The sequence below is a fragment of the Phyllostomus discolor genome, chromosome 10, assembly GCF_004126475.2.
Source record: "Phyllostomus discolor isolate MPI-MPIP mPhyDis1 chromosome 10, mPhyDis1.pri.v3, whole genome shotgun sequence".
Taxonomy (NCBI): Eukaryota; Metazoa; Chordata; class Mammalia; order Chiroptera; family Phyllostomidae; genus Phyllostomus; species Phyllostomus discolor.
This window is the reverse complement of record NC_040912.2, coordinates 22,775,488-22,801,110: the sequence shown is the minus strand read 5'-3', so window position 1 is coordinate 22,801,110 and position 25,623 is coordinate 22,775,488. Positions and strand designations below refer to the sequence as shown.

Below are 25,623 nucleotides of genomic sequence, written 5' to 3'. Positions count from 1 at the left end.
GGAAAATTCACTTACAACTGAAATAAAACATAGAAAAGTTACTTAGAGTATTAATTTCAAGATTATAATAAAAATTATTTGAAAACAAATTATATTAATTTTAGGCAAGTATCTAAATGTTAGATAATCTATCCTAATTTGTTTTACATCATTATGGCTTATTTCACCATAATTTTTTTTGTTAAATATATTAATTATATGTCAGCAATCCCATATTCACTTAGAATATTACATCTGGCCAACAGTTGCCAGAAAAAGGCTAATGTTTCCATAAGTAATTTTGATTTCTGCCCATCCTTTAGGACCATGTCATAAGTTTAATCAGACAATCTACTTCATGTGATTTGTCTTCAGGAATATTATAGCAGGGGATTTCTTAATATTTGAAATGACAAAAATTTTAACTAAGTTAGAAAATGAAATTTGTAGATTGAAAAGGAAAGAAAAATTATGACCACATTAACACTTTTGGTGTATCTTTCTAGACTTATTGGTACAAATGCAATCATTCCTAGAAGACAAAAATGAAATTGTGGTGAATAATCTGATTTCTCAGTTTCAGTATATCATGAGTATCTACTAATGTCAAAGAATGTATTTCTGCATTTTAATATTATTTACAGAATATTTTATCATTATGGATACATCAAAAATATTGAGTCAGCTAGTACTTACTGGGTAGTTACAATTGTTCCATATTATCAGGAAAATGCTATTATAAACACTGTGCCTGCACACTTCTTTAAATATTTCTCTAAACTAGATTTTTGGAAGTCAAATTGCTGGGACCAAATACATGTGGACTTTTAAGGTTGTTGAGATAAATTGCTAAATTTTCTTATGAAAAGACTCTACCAATAAACACACACATCTATAGGGTATGAACACGTGCAAGTCTGCACCTTTGCTGATTCCAGTACTATTTTTTAAAGGTATAATAAAGTGATTTTTATTTTTGATATCCACTAAGCTGGATGTTATCATAATTCAACATCTAAAGTAAGTCACAGAACATAAAAGCCTATTGAAATTATTAGTTTATAAATACATTATTAAAAATACAATCTGATACTTACGAACACAGTCACCTCCTATTTCAATTTCATCAGGGCCGCATGGGTGTAACTTTGCATCAGAAACAGCTGCAAAAGGTTGATTTTTTTTATTTACCCAATCGAACATAAAGATATAAATATATTTATATATGATGTGTATGAGATTACACTTCTTCAGAGAGGTACATTTTAATGCAGACTAAAACATTCCTTTTTTGGAGGTTTTATTTATTTATTTTTAGAGAGGGGGGAAGGGAGGGGGAGAGAGAAGGGGAGATGCATCAATGTGTGGTTGCCCCTTGCATGCCCCAGTGCCCCACACAGGGGGCACCTGGCCCACAACCCAGGCATGTGCCCTGACTGGGAATCAAACCAGCAACCTTTTGGTTCACAGGCTGGCACTCAGTCCATTGAGCCACACCAGCCACAGAAGTCAGGGCAAAACATTCCTTTTTTACAACAAATTTTTTCTCTTTCAGGATTATATCAAATAGATAATTTGGGTTTGTATTTTGAAATTATTGTAGCTTCTGTATCTTGTTTTCTAAATTTTAGTCTGCATTAAGTAATGAAACACTACAATCTCCAGAAATTTATACACAGTTTTCAGTTCCTTGGAAACTGCCTTCCCCATAGTCATGCACAGGATTACAGAAATATGTCAACAACTATCATGATGATGCTTGTAAATCCAATGCCAATGCTGGTTTATTTTGGGACTCTCTTTTCTTTCCCATTGATCTATTTGTCTATCTTGATGCTAATATAACACTCTGTAGATTACCGTAACTTTAGAATGAGTCTGAAAGTCAGGTAATGTAAATTGTCCAATTTTATTCCTTGTTAAAGTAGTTTAGGGATTATAGGTACTTTCTGTGTCCAAATAAATTTTAGAATGAACTTGTTAATTTCCACAAACACAAAAAAAGCTTGCTGGAATATTGATCAGGACTTTTTTGGAGCTATATATTTTGAGGAAAACTGGCATCTTAACACTGAGTCTTTTGATTTTATGGGCATGGTTTATTATTCCATTATTTTAGGCCTTCAGTAATTTCTGTTAGCAAAATTTTACAATTTTAACTTTATAGTTCATGTACATTTTTTCCATATTTATTGCTGAGTATTTTATATATCTGGTACTATTATTGGTCTTTTAGGCAAAATTTCTAACTTTTCATTGCTAGTATAAAGAAATATAACTGATTTTGCCTGTTGACCTTTTTCTTTCAGCATTGCTAACCTCACTTAATAGCTCCAGTAGCTGTTTTGTGGATTCCATTGAATTTTCCAACTAGATGATGAAGTCACTGCATTTATATTCTTGAGGGATATTGTCCCATACCTCTCTTTTCTTCTACTGTCTCTATCTGGTTTTAGTTACAGAATAATGCTAGCCTGAAGGAGTGTAGAAGTAGTCACTCGTCTTTATTTTTCTGGAAGAACTATGTAAAATTGGTAATATTTCCTATCTAAGTGAAGATAAAAAGGCTAAAATGGACCTTGACCCACCCTGTTACCCTGAAAGGAAAGCCAGAGATTCATGGAGACCTGTGCTGACTTTTATTTTATTTTATTTTATTTTATTTTATTTTATTTTATTTTATTTTATTTTGGTTCAGTTGTTGATAGTTGTGAGTTTACTGTCATTTTACTGGTCACAGTTATGATCTGCCTTTTCTTAGCTAAGTCCCTTTAATATTTCATATAATAAGAGCTTGGTGATGATGAACTCCTTTAGCTTACCTTATCTGGGAAGCACTTTATTTGCCCTTCCATCCTAAATCACAGCTTTGCTGGATAGAGTCATCTTGGATGTAGGTCCTTGCTTTTCATGATTTTGAATACTTCTTTCCAGCCCCTTCTTGCCTGCAAGATTTCTTTTGAGAAATCAGCTAGTAGTTTTCATGGGAACTCCTTTGTACATAAATAACTGTCTCCTTTTCTCTTATTGCTTTTAAAATTCTCTCATCTTTGATCTTGGATAATGTAATTATGATGTGCCTTGGCGTGTTCCTCTTTGGATCCAAGTTGTTTGGGACTCTCTGAGCTTCCTGGACTTGTATGTCTATTTCCTTCACCAGATTGGGGTAGTTTTCTTTCATTATTTTTTCAAATAAGTTTTCAATTTCTTGCTCTTCTTCTTCTCCTTCTGGCATCCCTATGATTCAGATGTTGGAACATTTAAACTTGTTCTGGAGCTTGCTAGGTCTCTCCTCACTTTTCTGAATTCTTATTTCTTCATTCTGTTCTCTCCCAATATTTATTTCTTCATTTTGTTCCAAATAGTTGATTTGAGTCCTGTTTCCTTCCCTTCACTGTTGCTTCCCTCTATATGGTACGCTGACATTTTAAAATGGCAACGTCACCATCAGCAGGGAACGCCTGCTCCACATTCACAGTAAGAGGCTGTCACTTCCATTTGCCATCCATGCAGTCTAGTTCAAGTTCTAAATGGTATTTTAAGGTAAGCCTTTATTTGCACATCAGAGAGGATAATTCATGTGTATGTCTCATTAATGCCAGCAATTAAGAGTGGAAACAAAAATCAGTTCCCAGAAATCCCCTCTCCCTAAAACCAGAAGGAGGAGTTGAATGTGGTAAAAGAGAGAAATAATGTTGAATATTCAAACCTGAGAAATTTAGTGGGTGGTAGTAATTTTAGAAAACAGGAATTTTTCTTGAGTTTTAAAAGCATGTCATAAAAATGCAAATTTTAAATATTGAATTTTTTAATTCAGAGCATACAACAGTAATGTTTCTTTTAAACTTGTTATTTGTATTTTACATATTTTCTGATGTGAAAGTATGTTTTCATTTTTAATAGTTGTCAGTGTTTCTTAAATTAATATAGATATTTTTTCTATTGAAATACCTACAGAACTTTACACAAATATTTGATAATGATATTTGAAATTTTTAAAAAATTAATTGTTTTTTTTCTTTTTTTATGTCAAGAGTATTGAGAGAAATCCAAGAGACATTTTCCTGAATCTCTCATGTTGGCCAGCCAGTGAAGCTGATCCATCTCTCTGGATTTTCTCCTTCTCAGTGACATGCCATTAACTGAGCAGATGGCAAATTCCCATATTGAACATAGTGCTTTCAGCCAGGTTTAGGTGGCCAGCAGCTGTGTAAGCAATGTGATGATTTACTGGCTCACTCTTTCAGGATAATTGTCCAAAGATTTCTCAACACACAGAAAATAAAATGCAGAACTCCCTAAATGTTAGCCACCCCTCCCCTCCCGTTGCCCTTCCAAATCTATGTCTTGTTATGCTTTCCTTCACTCCCTGTCCTGCTTTCACTCTCATAAGAACAGCACATTCTTATCTCCTTAAGGTCTCTCAGGTATTGTTGTTCCCTGGGGCATTCTTCCCTTCAGATATCTGCCCAAGGACTGTTTATCCCCAAACTCTCAGTGTCAGTGCCCTGTTCTCAGAAGAGCCTTTCTCTGGTGACACATCATCCTAAATGTCATCTTCCTCTCACCTCCTATATTCTCTCCTACAGCAGATCTCATCCATACCATTAATCGTGATTTGTAATTGTATGTATATACTTTGCCATATTTTTGCTGTACTTGTCTTATTTGGAATTTTCTAGTTTGGAAAGTCTAACAACCTCAGGATATCCATAGGTATTGCTCATATAATTTTTATTATTGGCAAATGTTGCTTATATAACAGTATCTTCCAGTATTTTCTGTCTTCTACATATAAATTTGCTCATAATTAGACTGGGGTTATGGCTTTTGAGGAAGAATACTATAATGGAAACGTGCTCTTGTTATTGCATGTTATCAGAAGGTAAATGGCATCATCATTTATAAACATATTATCACCCATGAGGTTAACCTTTGGTGCTTTCACATCAACAATTATTTTTTTGAGGGTATTAAGATCTTGACAAAGAATCCTAAACAAATCTGGCCAATTTAAACCAGAAAATTAGCATCACTCAAGCAATAATAGTGACCAAATCTCGTGAGCTTTGCATTCACACCATACAACCTTTTCAGAGAATGGCACAAACACATCAACATACACAGTTCCAGGATTAGCAGTTGATTTGTGTTATCCATGTTTTCTTACCTTCGGCACAATATCCCATACATCCCTGAGTGGGTTGTAGGAAGTACACAAAAAATTGTCCACAATTTCTTACAGACACTGGGATTTGAAAAAGACAACAATCTTTTGTGGTGCTGAGCAAAAACTGCCATGTGGCACAAGCTGTCAGTTGCTTGATCTCCCCAGGAGAAGGCAGTGTTTCTGACTCTCGCAGAGACAGCCAGATAGGAGCCTGTGTTCCGCAGTGGTTCATCTTTTGCATCAGAGAAAACAAAAGGTAAAAATCCAATTCATTTTCACACATGGTAGATAAAGTAATTTTAGATGAAAATTTAATGTTTAGATGAAAATTTTGCATTTTCATCTAAACAACCTTTATTCAATTCTCAATCATACTTGTAAAAACTCTAATTGTACATGTACTTAAAAGAAAAAGTAGGTAACTATGGAATAGTGCACTTAAACATAGATTCTTTGTAATTGATATCATCTTATTTGATTTAAATATCTTTATTCCATTTGTTGCATTTGTATTATGAACAAGAGAAATTCAGTATTAGATAATGTAGTAAAATAGCTGATTCATTCTAAGACAAAATAAGTCAGTCTGAAGTCATCTTAACATGTAGCACAAAGATTAACTGATCTTAGAGAGTTTTTTAAGAGATTGCTGAAGTAGTATATGTAAGAAGATAATGTACAGTTCAGGAGGCATAAAAAAATCAGGGGAGAAGGAAAGGATTTTTCAAAATCTGGTGGAAATAACTGGAGGACAATTTGAAAAAAATGAAGTTAAAGCCTCATTTGAGGCCAATTATCAAAATCAGATTCAGATGAAAAATAATTAAATAGGAAATTAACCCAGAGGGAAAACGAGACTATTTGTGACTTGGAAAGAACTGAGGCACTTACAAAATGAATGACCTTAGGCACTTAACATCCTTCACTTTTGTATTAGGTGAATTATAGTACCCACCTCACAGTGCTGTGAAGTATAAATAAAATAATGCTTATAACACAACTGCTACAGAGCAAGAGCTCAATAATCATTAGCCAGATTATGATTTTAGTATTATTGTTATTTTCATGCTTAAAAACAAAGGAAAATCATAAAAGAAAAGATTGATGGTTAGATTAAATAATAATTAAAATATAAGACAAGAGTTAATAAAGATAAAATTACCTGTCAGTAAAATATTTAGTGTGTATTATATTATTTATGGTTACATTATTTTTTATTTTATTTGAACCATGCAATATCCATTTTAAAATTCTAAGATCACAAAAGGACAAAGTACACAAACATAAAGAATAAATACAGATGTTTAATGAATACATGAGAATATCTAGCACTAGAAAAGGTATTTTTATCTATTGCTACTGGAATTAAAAATCGGCATTATATTTTTGAAAACCAATTTAACTGTATGCATTTAAAGCTTCAAAAAGACTAAAATAGAAAAATTATTTATATGCACATTTGCTAATGGCAGAATTACTTATAGCAAAAGATTGAAAGTACACACATATGCTAGTGGTTTATATGAGGTATATATGACAGAATATTATATTCATACTGATATAAAAAATTTTTAATAACAGTGAAATGTGAATGTGTAGCTACAACTGAAAAATAAATATGTTTATGTAACTGAACATATAGCATGAACCTTACAAAACAATATAAATAAGAGGGAACAGTTGAAAAATGTTAATGGTAGAATGAGTGTGTGGGTAGATTAAAAGTGAATGTTATTCTATCACTTGTCCTTTATTTTCTAAATATTCTATAGTGCACACAAATTACTTAAACATTATAAATAAAAACTTATTTACACAGATCTGTATTATCCTGTAGACAAAAAGAAAATTCTATCAATTCTGTAGCCAGATGGTGGGAAGACTTGGTTCAAGAGGGTGTGGAGAATGGGAATGGGAATGCTTTCCCCTGGGGCACAGCGGACCTCCAGGAAAACAGCCAGGGGTGAAAAATTCACTTCACCTTCACATTTGTGTGAGGTTCTAGATCAGTTATAGTTAATTTATGCAAAGAACTAACATACAGAACCAAAACAACTCAAACATTAAAGAATGTAGTGAGTTTCCTCAAATTTTAATTTCCAATTCTGATTTTTTTTAGTTTATTACAAGCAAAACATCACAAAAGTGAGAAGCAAATAAACCAAAAGGAGAAAATAAGGCAGCTATAATGTCACAACTTAAAATTTGGATATCTTTCCTGAGTTTTTTTCAGAAGGTAAATGACATGCTTAAAAGGGAAGATAATTCCTGGTTTTGCATAATTCACAAAAGGTTGGTAACAATAAGGAAAATTAGCCTTCTATTTAAGACTGACAAGAATGGAAGCAGGTTTGCAGGTTACTCGTGGTTAAGCACACGAGCCCTGGAGAATGACGGCCTGTGATCCAAACTCGACTGGTTGACCTGCTGGCTTGGTGACTCTAGGACTGTTCTGTCAAAGAATGTATGTCCCTCACTGTATAATGGAAACAGAAATGACAGACTGCATTTTAGAGATGCTGTAAATATTACATGGGATGCTGCAGGTAAAACACTGGGGGACTGCATGAGCATAGCATAAACTATTACTATCTTTATTACATAATATAATAGGGAACAGGAATACTCCAGATTCATTCAATCCTGATACAAAATTAAAATAATAATTCAGCATGGGAAATAAATTGGTTATAATAAAATTCAATCCTTCTATTAAAAAAATACATAAGAAAAAGCACATGTAGTTCTTGGTGAGAGCTGAAATACCTCGACACATTTGGTTGGCATCTCAGCAGGTCTGCCAAAGATGAGAAATCGATACCATCCAGCAGCAAGGGAATGGTCACATATCAGATCTTCAGTGGCTGATGGCTGGAGGTGCAGTGAGTCAAAATGGACACTTCTGTGAGGGCTCTGAAGTAACTGGTGTCCCCTGGGAGAGCACTCCTGAGCTAGGAGGGAAAGACAGGTGTCTTTATGCAAGGTTGTTCTTCATTAAAATAGTTTAGTTCTCAATTAAAATTGATTCCCAAAACAAAATAAACCAAATCAAATCAACCTATAATTGCACATAAAGACCATTTATCTGTAATGTCAGCGTCTGTTAATGGTCAAAGATGACTTAACTCGAATTTCTCATATATACAATAAACCAGTCAACAAACTCTCTAGAATGCTTTTTTTTACATATTTGAGTTTCAAGGACTTTATTTTCATTTAATTTGGACAAGCAATATTTTAAAAAAAAGTTTTCCAGTCGCAGTTGACATGTTGTATATTAGTTTCAGGTGTATCACTTAGCAATTAGACATTTGTATACTTTATGAATTGATCACCTTTAGAATGTTACTTCTACCATACCTTGTTAGAAGAAATTTATGATCTAAGTAAATACATGGAAACACATCCCTGTTCATGGGTCAGAAGACTTCCTCTTGTTAAGATGGCAATACTCCCTGGATTGACATTCGAACTCATCACAGTCTTTATCAGAATACCAGGTGACTCCTTTGTGGAAAATGACAAACTGATTCTAAAATTCATGTGGAATTTCAAGGGACCCAGAATAGCTAAACCAATTTTGAAAAAGAACAAAACAGGAGTACTCAAAGTCTCCCATTTCAACATTTACGACTTTACTATTCATCACTAATTTAGCAGCTGTAACCAAGGCAGCGTGGTGCTGGCTCAAGGTCAGACATGGAGCGATAAATAAGATTGAGAGTCCAGAAATAGACCGGTGTAGCTGTGGTTTTCAATGGATTTTTTATATAGGTGCCAAGACCACTCAACAGGAAATTCAGGCTCTTCAACAAATGATGTTGGGAAAACTGGCTGTCAGCATGCAAAAGGGTGAAGGAAGACCCTTACATTATAAGATTGATAAATTTAACTCAAAATGGATTAAAGAGCTAAAACTATAAAACACTTAGAAAAAAATTGGGGGGTAAATCTTCATGGTTTTAGATTGGCCTTCGATTTCATGGTATGACAACAAAGCACAAACAAGAAAAATTAGAAAAATTGGACTTTATCAAAATTAAAAACTTCTACTTCAAAGGACATTACCAAGAAAGTGAAAAAAAAAACCCCACAGAGTGGGGAAAAGTAATTGCAAATCACATCTGGAAAGAGAATTGTATCTAAAATATACAAATAAATCATATGAGTCAATAACAAAAAGGCCAATGACCCAATTTAAAAATTATTGAAGGATCCAAGTAGGTATTTCTGCAAAGAAGATATGCAAATATCCAATAAATACATGAAAAAATGATTGACATCATTAGCCACCAGGGAAATGCAATCAAACCACAATGAGATGTCACTTCACACCCACTAGGATGACTGGAATCAAAATCTCAAATAATAACAAGTGTTGGCAAGAATTTGCATAAACTGAACCTGGCATACACTGGTGAAGTACAAAACAGTGCAGTCACTTTAGAATATATTTTGGCTGTTTCTCAAACATTTAAACATAGAGTTACCCTATGATCCAATAATTTTTACTCCTAAGTATATGCCTAAGAGAAATGAAAACAACTCCACACAAAAACTGTACCCAGCTGTTGATACCAGCATTGTTTACAAAAGCCAAAAGGTTGGAAAAACCCTCGTCTCTATCAACTGATGAATGTATATACAAAATGTGGTGTATGATTAACAATGGGAACTTATTTCATCGCAAAAAAGATGTAGTGCTGATACATGCTACATACACTATGAACCTTGAAAACACTGGACTAAGTGAAAGAAGTCAGTCACAAAAGACAGTCTAGTACATGATTTTATTTATATAAAATACTCAGAGTAGGCAAATCTATACAGCAGAAAGTACATTAGTGATTGGATATTATTAATTTTATCAACATATGAGTCTAGAACCTGAGGACTGTAAGATTATTTGTTATATAGAGGCAAGAAGGGGTTATATAATTCATAGTAAACATTGAAGCAAATCCCTTTATAAATTATCAGTCATTTTTCTTGATATATTTTATCTAACTGTAATAAATGTATATTTAATGTTATTACATGTACTTTGAAAGGTTATCCTTGAGCATCCAGTCCATTTGTAAGCAAACCAAAAATGGCACAGACTAAAGATACCTTGTTAAGGTGTATTATGAGATAACTTAATAAGTTGGGTTTTAATATCCTTTTTAAAATTTTACATGGGTGGGGTGTTTACCTCCCTCTGTTTGCAGAGCAAATTTGCCTTAGTAAGACAGATTGAGATCAACAAGATGATAAAAAGACAAAATTAGCTTTGAAAAAGAAAAAAAAAAAGACAAAATTATACCAAGCAGTTAGAAGTGTAGCACATATTTTTTTTCAAACTGTAAATATTTGTACACAGATCAGACTTATTTCTGAAAAAATATAAGGAAACACAACATAAGAACAAGTCACCTTTCATTTCAAGTTCTTATCTGTATAACATAAAACAATCAAGAAAAGCTAATGTTATTTTTTTCCTGAGGTAAAAACAATTAGTGAAAAATAAAAGCAACGTTTACCTTATATAACATATTGATCCCCTTGTAGACAACAAATAGCAAACTCAGTATTTCCAGGAAAAAATAAAGCCCAATAATTGAACTTGTGAGAAAGCAATTATAGACATCTACGGCTAAACGCAGGCTTGAGAAAGACAAGGAGAGTCTTAGAAAAGCTTTCCCTGCTCAACTTCTAGGCACATTCTTAAATTCCAACTTGGTGACTGAAGTTAACATTTAACAGAAATTCTATGATAATTACACGAGAAAACATTAAGCAAAGGCTCAAAAATGTATTCAATTCATATAAAGCCTTAAGTATTTGTCACCTGTTAGTATCACCTTTATAGATTAATAAAAGGTGGTTTTCCTGTGAATGCTAATCATTTACATACCATTGCCTGTGGTAGCTGCATGAAAACACACGGCCTCGATGAAGCATCCTTGTGTTTCACAAAACAAAACATGTAAAAATGTGGTGCTCTCACCACCCTTGTGGGGTGGCTGTTTGCAGGAGGATGCTGTCCTTTTCTGTTGGAGCAGCTGTGGGGATGAGGACACAGTGCTGTGTGTGACAGCTGACTGCAGGTCATAATGGACAGCAAAAGCTTACAGGGGTGGCCGGCAAGGGGCTGCAGTTCAGACCATGGTGGAGGCTCCAGAGAGGACATGCTGTAGTCTTAATGAAAGAGAGACATGGGTGGCAGGGAAGCGCCCGGAACAGACACTTGCTGCCCATGTTCTGGGGCTGCATGGGAAAACTGCAGCGGCAGCTGCGCAAGGGCGAGTTTGCCATGTTCAAGTGCATTCCCATATTTGAGAGCGACTTCATCCAGATAAGCAAAAGAGGGGAACCGATCAATGTGCACAACCATGTGCAGATGGTCACTGTGGGCATCGCATATACCAGCTACGACATTGTAATACCTGACATCATGCTGCTGGCAGAACCGGCTGACAACTGTGCAGTCAGTGCCAAACATGACAGACACACCCCGGGAAAGGGACTCAAGTCAGAGAATAGCTTGGAGCTGACCAGGCTACTTCCTTTGAAGTTTGTAATTTTATCCATCCATAGTCATGAGAAAAAACAGCTCTGTCTGAAGTTTGCCACTGGCCGCTCTTTTTACCTACAATTATGCCCCCCTTCAAATGCAAGAGTAGACCTGTTTGCACACTGGGAAGACCTAGTGTTCTTCCTGAGACCGCCAGTAGAGGCTTACAGCAGTACCCATGCCGTACCAGCTTGTGAAACCGTGGACATACCTGAGTCGGAGACAGAAGACGAGCAGAGCCCAGAAGTAAGTTTTTGCAGAAACTCTCAGAGAGGGTCCCCAATGCTTCAAGAGAGCAACAGAAGGCTCTCTGGCTGCTCCCTTAGGCTGACTGGGAAACACTGCATGTGGAAGGGCTCAGGCCAGATGAGCCACTATGTGAGTGCCTTGCCACACGGGGGAGGTCCCAAGTGCTTCTGAATACCAGAGGTTCCTTATATGTCAGTTCCTCCAACCCCATACCCAATGGTGTAATCCTGTCAACAGCATTCTGACCATCCACTCTGTCTGGACCACTCACATACCACCGTGGACTCAGGCAGTCTGATCTGCTGTGGGACATTTTTAACTATGAGAAAGTCCTCTCTATATTTGAGCCATGAACTGATTTTAGTATAAATCTGTGGCACTGTAGCATGCTTTGCACACAGGCACACAATTTGTTAGTAGCTATCAGAATGTAAAATGGACTAGCTTTTCATGAGCAGTCTCCCTTTATGAAGTGGTTTTGTGGAAGTGCTGAGACAGGTGTACAAAAGAAAAGTATGAGGATGCTCCCCAGTGAATGGCACTAGTGCTCTCCCTGGCCCTGGAACTATGTAAACAAAGCTGCAGTGACCCTTGTGAGGGAGACGTCGGGGCATTTCTGCATCCACTGGGAAACTGGACTCAGTAACTTCAAAGGTTCTTTCAATGATAAGCTCTTGAAGACTGGTGATAGCCCTTTCTAGTCTCATTTATTTTTTTTTCTCTGCTTCCCTCTTCCTCCTCTTGGCACAGGCTGAGGAGCTCCGTGGAGAAGGTGACAGTGACCCGGTCAGCGTCAGAATCCTTACCATAGTTGATGAGGTGTCTGAAACCACCTCTCTTGCTTATGCTGGTGGGGAGGAAATCCAGCTATATGCTTCAGACAAATGCTGTGTGCTTAGGGACACACCGGCTTTTCCAGCCTCAGCATTAGCAGGGCCTGGCCAGGGGCCAGAACCAGGGGCAGCAGCAGTAACACCCAAGGGTGGTGTGAGCGTGGATGCAGGAGGGGAGATGGCCAGCAGCCCTGTTACAGAGACCTTGGAAAGTCCAGGAGGTGGACGCTTCATGTCAGCCTGCCTGAGTAAAAACAATATGAGTGAACAGAATGGGGGCCAGAGAGTCTCCCAAGGCCAGGCTGAAGCTCTTAGAACGACAAAGAAAAAGAAGAAAACTCCCACCAAAAGGCCTTCCCATTCTGGTAGGAAGCGGGAGGACCAGCCCTTCCTCAGGTCCCATGGAAGCACTCAGGGAGAGCAAAAGGAGAAGGACCAGAACAGCCCAGGGGCCCAGGACAGGGCTTCTCACCCGCAGGAAGGGAACAGCCTCCGCATCACCCAAAAAGGGATCTAAATCATCACAAAAATCAGGGAGGAGATGATCTGGAGCTAGTTCCGCCGGGTCAGGGGAGCATAATCCAGAGGTCTGTTCCCTGTCCCTCCCCCATTCTGCAGCTCTTGGAGTGGAGGAGGGAATACTGTAGCCGTGCGTGGAACTCGTGGACATCAACTAGAATGGCTCTCCAATGTTACCATCCACCCACCGATTCAAGATGGGGAGACTTAATTTTTCTTAAGTGGGTCAATTCTTTCATTTCTTGAAACAAATAAATGCCTTCTATGTCCCTTAAAAATAAAAAAAAATGTATAAATTGGTCTGATATAGCCTCAAAGAAATTCCAGTCTGGATCCTCTCTCCCTAAGTTGAAGTGGACATGTGATTCCTAGGACATGCTTGGGTTATTTGGACAAGAAAATCAAGATGCCCAGAGAGTTGGGTGTGTTTGGAGCTATCACTGTGTATCAAATTCCCAGTATGTTGACTTGCCAGTGTGTGTGAAGTAACTATATCTAAAGTCTAAAGTATTATATACTGTGTGTTGGTAATAATTTGTGCTCAGAGATTTCAGTGGGTTTGGAATGGCCCATTTTGTCTACAGTACTCACTTTTTTCAAAATGTGGTTTGTCTGGCACAACTGTGTGTTTGAAGGGGTAACTCCGTCTTAGTTATCACTGTGTATAGAGTGGTGCATTTGTGTGGGTGTGTTTTGGTGTTGGCCATATAATGAATTTACCACCATTTCCCACATCCTAAAAAGTTTCCATCGTGGTCTGTTCTTCTAGCTGCTGATGTGACCCGCAGCAAACAGGGTGGTGGGTGTTGCTGGGATGCAACTTCTCAGGCTCAGCGGGATCCCTGGCACAGATGTTCAGGCCACCAGAGCATCCCAGCCACATGAGATAGGAGTCCACCACTACCTGTCATAACTGTACCCCACTTGCCACAATTCTGAATCACACAGTCAGTATTCCCATAGGGGGAAGGAGCTGTTAGTTCTGCCCTTGAGACCTTCATGTTCTAGACAATCAGCCTCTCATTGCACCTCCGCCCAAGACTGAAGGCTTCTACACAACTGTAATTCGATAGTGCCCTTCTGCCTTGGCACCTGCAGATAGTGAGAGCTTGTATGACGCTGAAAAGCAGGCTTGTCCAGAGGGAGCATAGGTACCAGCATTAGACAATCTGGGCTTCTCCGCAGGCTTTCCTAATCAAAAGCTGCCTGACCTTGAAAGTGACATTTAACCCCTCTGAACTTTAGGGATAATAACAGTAATACTGAATCAGGGTGTTGTAAAAATTCACTCAGTCTCAGGTTGAATTCAATGAGTCACAATCACAGCCCGGGAGTTCCTTAGGTGCCTCCAGGAAGACAACCCCAGCCCAGGGATTGTTCAGGCTCCTCAGAGTTGGTGTCCGAAAGGTGTCAGGAGATGTAGTCCTGGCTTCAGAGCCCCACCTTGGGCCCCATGGAATGTCAACCAAAAGTTGTTTGCCCCAATTTAAAGGTAAACAGGAATCCCCAGTTTGGGATGCAGTGAAGAAGAAAAGTTCTTTTAGTGCAAACAGCTGGAGGGTAATACAGCATGACTGTGAAAACTGCACTGCTGTAGAACAGCCAGATAGTGCTACACCCTGGCTGCTGTGAAACGGGGCCAGGTGTCCCTGGGGCCAGGCGCTTCTTCAGCCAGGCAGCCTGGGCATCTCTGCCCCAGTTCTGCTCTGTCCCCCTCCCGCTCAGCTCTGCTCTGCCCGAATCCGCGGGCGGCCACTCCCCTCTGCTCCACCACAGGCATTGCTCTGTGCTGCTCTGCCAGAGGTCTTGGGTGTTTCGGCTTCAGCCAAGGAAACGTGCAGTCTTCAGTCTTCGGCCTTGGGTGGGTATTTTGTTTTAACCTCATTGTATTTTGAACTTCTCTTTGTCGTGGATAAAGAAGTGGGAGGGGCGCTATTCTCTCCCTAGAGATCTCTATTGCGGTAAGTAGCAAAATGGATTCTAACAGCTATACAAAAATATCATCACAAAACTTAACTTACTGATTTATTGTAGGAATAAAATTCTCATACATCATTTCCGGCTCTGGGGTAGGAGCGGAGTAGAAATCGTGCAGTTTGGAACTAAACTCTTTTCGGATAATTTACATCCAATTGCAGCTAGAATAACTGAAATATCCAAAACAAAGTTTCTTACCTTAAAGGGACCTTAAGGAGGAGAATATCAGCAGGAAACCAAAAAGCAAAAAACAATAAAACAAAAACAAAACAAAAAAACCCAGGACTGAGGGTCTCAAAGCAGGGGAAGAGGAGGCAACGGCCGCCAGTGCACGTAGGAAAACTAAAAGTGATCATTCAGAGACAATTGGTCACAGCGGAAGTCAAAGAGGGACAAATATGAGATGCAGCCGTACATAAGCACAGGGATGCTCCGCACATCGCCCGGAAGCTGCCTTCTCCCAAAAGTCCAAGTGGCGCACCTGCGCTCCCATCCACCAGCACCCTACCTTGCTGACCATTCCCCGGGGACAGGAGCCTCAGAGCCAGCGCCAGCATCCAAACTCCGCCAGGCACCGCTGCTGCCATGGGTAGGGACGAACGCATCACAGAGCCCCAGCCGTGGGTGCAGGGAGAATGGGGTCGCAGCAGCCCTTCCCTCACAGGACTTGCTCAGTCTGGTCCTGCTCGGCCTTCAGGGTCTCTCCTCGTTCTCTCTGGGGCTCTGCCAAGCTTTTCCAGGGTCAGCGGCACTAGCCTGGTGACCCCTCCCTCCCAGCCCCTCCCAAGTCCCCTGCCTGCCACGAAGCCACGCCCCATTTGCCCAGGGAGACTGAGGTGCACCCGGGCGTGCCCGGACTGTGGGACGGGGAATGTCAGCAGAAGTCACTCATCCAGGAGGCAAGCTGCCCGGAACATAGCTTGGCACCTCGTCTGGCTCTCCAAAAATGCTTTAGGAAAACGCGATAATCCCAGAAACCGTTCAGATGGACTTCCAATAAAAGAAGTCTTAGAAGGTCCTGTTGAAAAGGGCAGTGCCCTATCATACCTGCAGAGGGTTTTTAATCTGGTCATTGGGGTTGCTGGCTGGCTCCACCAAGGTGCACATGCTTCTCGGAAGTTGCTCCTGGCCTCAGCCCTGAGATGAGGACGGGAGCAGCCAGTAGAGATTACTGTTGCAACGGAAGTCGTTCTTTTCCTCTCCCTCTATGACAAGTTTTCAAAAATGGAGGGGAGGACATTTAGATACTTTCCAAACATGTGGGGTCTGCCATCCTGTATTTGCTGAGCAATCATCCCAGGAGCTCTCTCAGTTGTCCAGTGGTGACTCCGGAGCCTTCAGCACACAGTCACAAGGCCCCCAAGGCTGCCTTGGGGATGGTCTCCAAACCAAAGTTGGCTTCAGATGTGTGGTGGCCTCTGTAGAGGGAGCTCCCCATGTTTCAGAAAACTGATTCTGCATTTCTATGTTATTAAATAAAACCTCACTCTCCGAGCTTTTATTTGACAGTCTCAGTTCTAGAGTCCCTTTATTTACCACTTGGGACTTTGCCCGCAGCAGAGCCTGCATCTGAGGGGAAAGGAGACTCCGGTCAACACAGGTGGTCCTGGGCTCCTGGTGGGTGCCGAGGCTGAGGACACGATTCCACCTGTAGATTTGGGGGATTGAGGCTTGGACCCCACATGGTGCTAAAGACACAAGGTACCCAAATATATAAATAAGTTATTTTTAAAACCACTTAGAATTTTTTATTTGAAACATAAGTTGCCATTTAAAAGTTTCAAACCTGTTTCCAAAAGAAGAAGCATTAACCCATCCTGGGGTGCACAAAACTTCTGTGGAGCCTCCTTTACATGCAGGAGAGGCACCCAATCTTGTAGAACAAAAGTGAAATGTGACTGTGGTAGGGGTAGGCAGATGCTTTTCATCCTGAAATCTGATTGTGGAAGAACGCTTTAATGGGAGCAGGATGAAATTACAGAGATTTTTAGTGCATGTCTTTTTGTTTCAGCTTATAAAGCCCTAATAAAACGGGGACAGAAAAACAAAAGTTTTCTCATCTATTTGTGAAATCACCAAGAATAAGGAAATGACTACAACCAGGATTAAATTATAACAGGCTTCTTGTAAATTTATTGTTCAGCAATATCTATAAAAATGCAGTCAACTTTTATACATTCTTGGAGCACAATATCACTTACCTAACTTCCAACACACTCTGAGTGTATGATTTACATTATAACAGGTCTCACTTTTCCCTTCCATTTTTGACTGATGAGTAGCAGTTTTTGAATTTACAGTAGATAGAAAACCAGTTTTCCTCCACATAAGTGAGTTAAGATGGAAAATAAATTGTTTTTTAAATCTCCATGGAAATTTCATGTAAACTGGTCTTGGGTCTGCAAAAGGATACTGAATAAAAATTAGTTACAGGACTGAATGTGAAACAAAAGGGTATAAAATGCTGTTTTAATGTATATCAGGGAAGGTGCACCAAAAATTGATATTTTTTACTTTATTTTTGAAAAGGAGAGAAAAACAATAGATGCATGGTATCCTAATTATTAATACTGATGGTACTTGTAAAATGCAGTAAATATTGCCAAGAGAAAAATAATAAAGAATGTTGAGGGAAGATGAAAAGAGCTAATAAGTACATTGTGACTCTAATGGAAAAAAAAAAACTTGTTGGAAGAAAATTTCAAATGATGATTTCCTTGGAAAAAAATGACTCCCCTCTTACCAGGATCATTTCCAAATGATCATGAACTTATATGGGCAAACCACCCAGATTCAAGGTGCAGGAAGACACAGTGATTACTATAAACCCTGGGGTCAGGACACCTGGGTTCTAATCCGAGATCCGCTACTGCTTTACTGGCTGTGTAGCCTCTGTGCAGTAGGCAAGGTAGTGATTATGCCTACCCCATAGTTTAAGAAACAAAGGGGTATGTGTGTGGGGGAGGGGTGGGAGGAGGAGTCTGGAAAGAGCACTTAGATAAATGTGTGGCACAGAATCACTAACATGAATGTACATAATAGTTTGCTGTTAATAAAACAAAGGTGTAATACCATATAACTATACTTTTTAATATAATGCTTTTATATAAAGCTACATTTTTTTTCCAGCATTATCCTGTTACAGTATGCAGTCTAATTTGGAGTGCCTTTACTGAAAAAAACCTCACCTTTATATAACATGAATTCCTCAGTCTTTGTATGTTTTACTAAATGTGAGATCCTTGCTCTCGCCTGATACATCTTTCTGGGGGATTCATGGAAATAGTATGGGGAGGAGGAGGATGTCAAGCCCAATACTTGAGCTCCACAGATTAGTGCCTTGGCTCTGGTTCTGAGTTTCTGTTCGGGCAGCCATTGCTCCCAGACAGGCACTAAGTGAAACAGACACGTAGCTCTCAACAACAGCATGTCCTTTTTTCTTTTTTTGAAGAGCAGTGAACCTATGTTGAAGAAACTTTGTTAAGAGCATCCATTAACTGTGAGTTTTATCATGTTTATCGCAACATACCTTTAGATAATAACATGGCTAACCTGGGAAAGGGGAGCTGCGTGCCTGGCGTGAATCTTTCTATACGCACATCCGTAGTGTCAGTATTCACCATCATGAAAACGTTAGAGAAACCCAACAAGATGTGATATATACATACAATAGAATATTCAGATTTAAAAGGGAAGGGAATTCTGATACAAGCTACAAACATAAATAAACCTTGAAGACATTATACAAACTGAAATAAGCCAACCACAAAAGCACAAATACTGTATGATTTTATTTAAATGAAGTACCTAGAGCAGTCGAGTTCAGACACAGAAAATAGAATGGTAGTTGCCAAGGGCTGGAGGGAGGGGGCGATGGTGAGTTACTGTTCAATAGATACAGGTTTCAGTTCAGAGAGATGACAAAGTTCTGGGGACGGATGGTGGTGACACAACCATGTGAATGTACTTATTGCTACTGAACTACACATTTCAAAATGCTTTAAAATGGTAAATTTGTGTATGTATATTTTGCCACAATAGAAAAAATAATTAATGAATCTTCCACCCATCAGCCAAAAAATGATCCTTCTATATGAACAGATTTCAATGTCATTGACTCCAGAGAGACTTTTTGGAAAAGTTCAGTAGAGTAAAAATGGCTTAATCCCTGATTAAGTTCATTTTTGGACATAACTTCATACTGATAGAGGTTGACAAACTTATTTCATATCAATCAGCCATGTTATAATGCCACATAGATTGCAGCATGGCAACATGGCTTTACCGGCTAAGCAGTTTTCCTGTCTTACAGACCAGAATTTTTACCCAAGACTGAGAAACTACTTTTCAAAGATTTCATTTCTACTATCTTTATATAATAAAAGGAAGTTTTAAAAATACATTAATAAATTGCTTGAACTTAATATTTTCCACAGAGTGATTTAAAATGAGAATAGAGTACCAAAAGTTCCCTTGAATAGAGTTGGTGAAAGTGTATATTTTCCTTTTTTAACTGCCATCCATAGACATAAGCAATACTGTTTGCATCTTGAATATATATTATAAAATACCTTTATAATTGAAATGTCTGGCTAGTAAGAGTCATGCTTGCACCTGGCTGATATTTAGATTCCTCTAGAAGCCTTGGATAAAATGCTGTAGCAGGTGGTGAGGCTGGTTTTGTTTATATGATTTATGTTACCATCCTTTTCTAAATCATAAAGCATTTTGAGCCTCACAATGATAAGTTGTAATATATAATTAGTTAAATTCTATAACCATAGCAGGCATGTGTGATACTATTGGAGCAGTAATTTTATTACTTATGACAGTAGTTAGATTTATGAAACAACCTCATAGATGTCAGTACATTTAGTTTTTGTCCAACCATCCCAAACACCCACCCTGGTTCAACTTGAAATAAGTCAAAATTTTTACAAGCTGCAAGCTCATTTTCTAAAATAGTTTTACTGAGATGTAATTTGCATAACATAAAATTTACCTATCTTTAGTGTATAATTCACTGAATGTTAGCATATTTAGAGTTGTACAAACATTAACACAATCTAATTGTAGAACATTTTCAATACTGTAAAGAGAAAACTGATTCTAACTTACAGTCTCTTTCCACTCCAACCTCCGATCTTAAGCAATAACTAATTTCCTTTATGTCTCTATATATTTGCCTTGTGGGGACAGTCCATCCAAATGGAAACATATGTGTTCTTCTGCAACTGGCTTCTCTCACTTTTCGAAATTATTCATGTTGTAGCTTTATCAGTACATTATTCTTTTTCATCAGCAAATAATTCATTGTATGGATACATAATATTTTGCTTACCCATTCATCAGTTGATGGACACTTTGGGTCTTTTCTGCTTTTTGGTCACTGTGAATAATGCTGCCACAAACATCTGAGTTTACGCCTTGGCGTGTACATTTACAAGGTATGTCCAGAAGGTATCCAGCCATATGTTATGAAAAATAGAGACATTTATTAAAGAAGATACAAGATACAAGAAACACTGTGCATAGAACAATGACACCTCAGTTCCCTTCAAAGTAGGCACCTTGGGACCTCACACAGTTCTCCCAGTCGCCATCAGCTACCCTGATGTATTTTTCTGAATGTCATTAATAGTCTGAAATCTCTTACCTTTCAAAGGTGATTTTAGTTTTGGGACAAGCCAGATGTTGCAGGGCACCAAATCTGGTCTGTAGGGGTCCAAGTCACCTGGGTGATTTGTTGTTTTGCCAAAAAACTCTGCACAAGACATGATATATGAGCGGGTGTGTTGTGATGAAGCTGCCAATCACCAATTGCCCAAAGCTGCAGTCTTGTGAATCATTGGAATAGGTTCCACAGAGGAATGTTCAAGCTTAATGCAAAATCTGATGCAGATTTGTTGCTCTATTTGCTCAGTCAGTTTGAATCTGATGGCCACACAGAATGCATGCTCACTCAATGGAGTCTGCCACTCCTGTTGACTAGTACCTTGAAGTCGTCATTGTTCGCATGTGCAAATTCCAGTCCACTCTGTTTGTCTGCCAGTTTACATTGATGATGTGCAAACCATTCTTGTTATATTAACAATGGTTGGACTTTTCCTGGACAGACTTCATATGTTCATTATTTTGGGTAGAGGTCTAGAAATGAAGTTTATGGGTTATATCATAAGTCTTTGTTTCATTTTGAAAAAATGTCAATATTTTCTTCTTAAACTTGCTTTAAGAAGAAAAATAAATTTGTATATCATATGTGTGTTCTTGGCTTTTATTTATTGTTTTCCAAAATGAAAATCCCTGAGAAAATGTTTGATAAGAAAATTATATCTTGGTGTGCTCTCCCTCTAGTGATCATGCCCACACCATTTCCCTCCCTCCACTCCACTTCCCCCACAGGCATGCACCTTGTAAACTCTTAGGATCTGCACAAGGCTTGCAGACCAGGGAACAATGGGCAGCAGCAGTTTATCCAGGGTTCACCCCTGAACCTGCCTCAGTGAGCTTCCCAGTGAGCTCAGGCAGCCCAGCCTGAGCTCTCCTCCTGCTGCTTCTGTGTTAGGCCCTTCCTTGTTTCACTGTTCCCAGCTTTAAGAGATGTACCCTCAAAGTGAAAAAAAAAAATAGGTCTCTTATTTCCATGACTTAATTTTGAAACTTTATTGAAAAAATTTTATACCTTAAGCCATACTTTTTAAAAAACTACCTCAAAAATCACAAGCCATGCTATTTAATATAAGATGGAGTAAAGTAAAACCTCTTAAAGATTTGTTTGTATGAAACTGAGACAACAAGTTTTGAAGTCAACCTCTAAAATGTTCTCATGATCTTATAAGCATTGCACCTGGAAACATTGCCATCATTTCTGAAATTATCAGCTGCTTTTCTTCACTGATGATTTGTCTGTTAGCAACTCTTTCAGACTTCAAATGCTGCTTGGAACATGAAAACAAGAGCCAAGGCTTTCGTGTACTTTGTAGAATAAAAGCGTGCATAGACACTATGTGCATGGCTGGGCATGGCTGTAAAGCTGTAAAGCTGTCCCCGAAACAGTCAGTAGTCAGATCTCTCCTGTGGGCCGTAGTTTATAGACCCCTTCACAAATAGTTGAAAGATTACATGTGTTATCTACTTGCCCTGCATGTGATGAATTTCTTTATTTTTTAATGTTTAAATACATTATCTTACTTTTTGTTTTATTGAAACATTAAAATTTCTGTGTTTTCTTACCTGCATAGTAATAAAAATAGTAAAAGACATTCTAGTTATATCTGACTAACCTAATTAAAGGTTAGTCATCTCCTGCTGGAGAAGTCATCTAGATCAAAGGTTTATAAGCTTATTTATGACAATGTATTCCAAGAAAATAGAATGTATCAAAGGCTTTGACTAAAGGGGAAGTGGGAGTCCTGGAGCCCTACCCAACAGTGAAATGTACTTTTCACTGACATAATGTTCCTGAAATGGGAAGAGAGCTGGGCTGATGGGTCATGAAGCAGTTAGAAATGCAGATTCTGTGGCTTGGTAGTTCTGTTCCAGAAGTCCTTGCCCTGGACCCTGTTATGTCTCCGTGTTCTCCTTTGCAACACAAAGGGAGAAATGCATCCTCATAGGGTGGTGGTGAGGATTAAACAGGGTAGTGAACGGAGAGCACTTAAACCATTCCTGGCATATAGTAATCACTTGATAAATGCAGCAGTTATTAAATTTTAGATTGTAAAGAAAAATTTCATATGTGGTATTAAACACATACAGGAGTGATGAGCTTCATTTGGTAAGCATGATGATGCACATGTATGCATTTTTGTCTTTCTGGATCTATAGAATAAACATTTTTAAAAATTATTAACCAAATCAGAATTGTTTAGTTACATTAGCCTTCAATCAGGAGAAAACAACGGAGTGTGTGTGTAGTTTGCTAAGAGGGGCGGGGTGAGACTGGAGCTCTCCACACTCGTACCGACAATCTACGTGCAGCCAGGTCACACACGGGAGCCTACCTGCTATACATTGTGTACCTCAGTTTTACCCTTTCTGTCATGGCACTTCGTCTGGGTGAGAAAGAAACTGTATCTCAAAAGAAGCAAACAGATGAATATAATTCACCACAAAAGAAGGCTGAAAAATTAACATCTTGAGGAAACGGGGCTTCTTGTAAATTGTCATGTTCAACAATGGTTTTAATGAGAGACTTCCAATAATCTGAAGCCTTTGAAAAGGCCTCTTTCTTCCCCTTTAACTGCCAATGAAAATCCCCAGTCTTGCTTCAGGGAATTGAATTTCCTGTCTGTTATTTCTTAGAGCCACAGTTGTTTCTATGAGTGGCAGTTTCAACTTCAGGCAGTAATGAAATAGGCAGGTACCACTAAAGCACTGTAATAAAGAGACCTTGTAGATGATAGAGGACAATATCTAAATTAAATGAAAAAAGGTTCAAAGAACTAATCCCTATATTCAGGTTTCTTTTTTTAAAATCAAGTGTATAGCTCACTGATAGAACCAGGATATAAAACATGAAGAGCTCTGGAAGTCCTTGGCAGAAAGATCTTTTTTATGATCTTCTATAAACCTGATTATTTAAACAGTGGTCAACAAAAAATAATTAATCAATTAATAATGATATAAATAAGTAGCTCAATTTAAAAATAAATGAAAATAGACAAAATAAAAAAGTAAAATAAACCACAGTCTGCTTATTTTATGAACCCGCATAAATTATTTCTAATGATAATCTTCAAAACAATAGAGTAAGTATCCAACTGGGAGCACAGTTGTGTTTTATAATTTTCTGATTAAATGAAACATTCCTAAGAAATTGAAATATCTAATAGTAATATTTATGCATTTTTTTCATTTAAATAAGTATTTACAGAGGCCACAATGTTTTGAGTACTGTGGCTGAAACATGTAAATAATGGGTGACTTAGAAATAGTAAGAAAGCTCTGTCAGTCAAGTTACAGGGCAGAAAACATGACGCTAAGACACGTAGATCGAAATGGTGGGATTGGATGCTCATGAAATCATTGCACGGGCTGAGAAGAAGACCAGGTCAATGAGTACATTAACTCACCTCCTGGTCTTCATTCGTGCCTCCATGCCTCTCCAAACTCTTCAGTGGCTCCCCATGACCTCTGTCCACAGATAAGCTGCAGGGCTCTTCGGAGCAGCTGCTCTCCAGCCTTCCTTCTCTTTAGTGTCCTACCACAACACAGCTCTCCAGGCACGAGGAGTAACTTAGACTGATGGAGCATTTCCTGTTCCTGAGACACCTTTAAGACATTTGGGCACAATCACTTGCAATTGAAAGAATTTTGATGCCTTTTGGAGTGACTATATTTGTCCCTGAACATAAGTCATCATCATTCCATTAAATAAAAACTTAGAGGACTCAGCCTTCTGTTCTCTTTCAGGAAAGTCTACTGTATCTCACTGACTTTACCATAACCTTCAACGTGGGCAGAACATCTTTTGGCTAGCTCTTTTCCCCCTCAAAGTGTATCAGCTTTTCACTGTAAAAAAATCAATTTTGTTCTCTTCTGGTTCTGTTTCTTTGGAGAGTTCTAACTAATATACTTGCAAGGAGCACTCTAGCTTCAGGAGTACTTTATAAAATATGTTCCTCTTAATTCTCATATCCAGCAAATGAGGACAGGTCCAGAGGTATTGTTAAGTTTGTATTTGTGTTACTCATTTTACAGATACAGATAGATAATGAAACTCTGGGAGGTTAAGTGACATACCCAAGGAGGGACAATTAAATGACAGAATGAACGCTAGAAGACAGAATTTTTGGCTCCTAACTCAATATTTTCCACAACACCACACTCTGCTACTATTTAAAGTAAAACACAAAACAAAACGAATTTCTTGTTGGCCTGTGCTGATAATATCTATTTTTATAAACATTTCTATTAAGTATGCCTAAAGTATACCGATTTTGAATATACACCTTGATGAATTTTTTTCAAATAAACATACAACCACCCAGTTGAAATTGAAAACATTGTCACCCTCCCAGAAATCTCCCTCATGCCTTCCTCACTCATTACCCTGCCAAAGTTAAATGACTCTTCTGATTTTTTCTCACTATACATTACTTATTTTGTGATTTTGAACTTTATTCAAATGGAGTGACTCATTGTGTACACAATTCAGCCTTGCTTCTCTCAAAATTATATTGGTAAACTTTATCCATAGTAATGCATTAGAAGGATAAAATTTGCCCAATTCTATTGGGCAAATTGACCATAATTTAATTATCCATTCTTTATTGATGAGTATGTAAGTTGTTGTCTGACAATCTTTTTCTTATTCTGCACTTATACCACTTAAATGT

General features: G+C 38.2%; 2 protein-coding genes across 2 annotated transcripts in view; one reads left to right on the top strand and one right to left on the bottom strand.

Moving 5' to 3' along the window:
* The window catches only part of VWDE (von Willebrand factor D and EGF domains), a 63,895-nt gene extending 47,870 nt beyond the window's left edge, over window positions 1-16,025 (bottom strand). Inside the window, exons 1-4 of the mRNA XM_036010496.1 lie at window positions 15,792-16,025; window positions 7,916-8,100; window positions 5,150-5,381; window positions 1,077-1,142 (exon numbers count right to left, since the gene is read on the bottom strand). Of these exons, the coding sequence (XP_035866389.1) occupies window positions 1,077-1,142; window positions 5,150-5,381; window positions 7,916-8,100; window positions 15,792-15,888 (580 nt within the window). The 5' untranslated portion in view covers window positions 15,889-16,025. The remainder of the gene's footprint in view (window positions 1-1,076; window positions 1,143-5,149; window positions 5,382-7,915; window positions 8,101-15,791) is intronic.
* On the top strand, window positions 10,805-12,180 carry LOC114507251 (protein FAM71C-like). The gene has a single exon (XM_036010568.1). It carries the CDS (start codon window positions 11,334-11,336, stop codon window positions 12,123-12,125), a length of 792 nt encoding a protein of 263 aa, XP_035866461.1. The 5' UTR covers window positions 10,805-11,333; the 3' UTR covers window positions 12,126-12,180.
* Window positions 16,026-25,623: the final 9,598 nt, after the last annotated feature.

What these genes read in the sequence shown, in the direction of transcription:
- LOC114507251 (XM_036010568.1), top strand. Translation starts at nt 11,334, where the DNA reads ATGAAAGAGAGACATGGGTGGCAGGGAAGCGCCCGGAACAGACACTTG.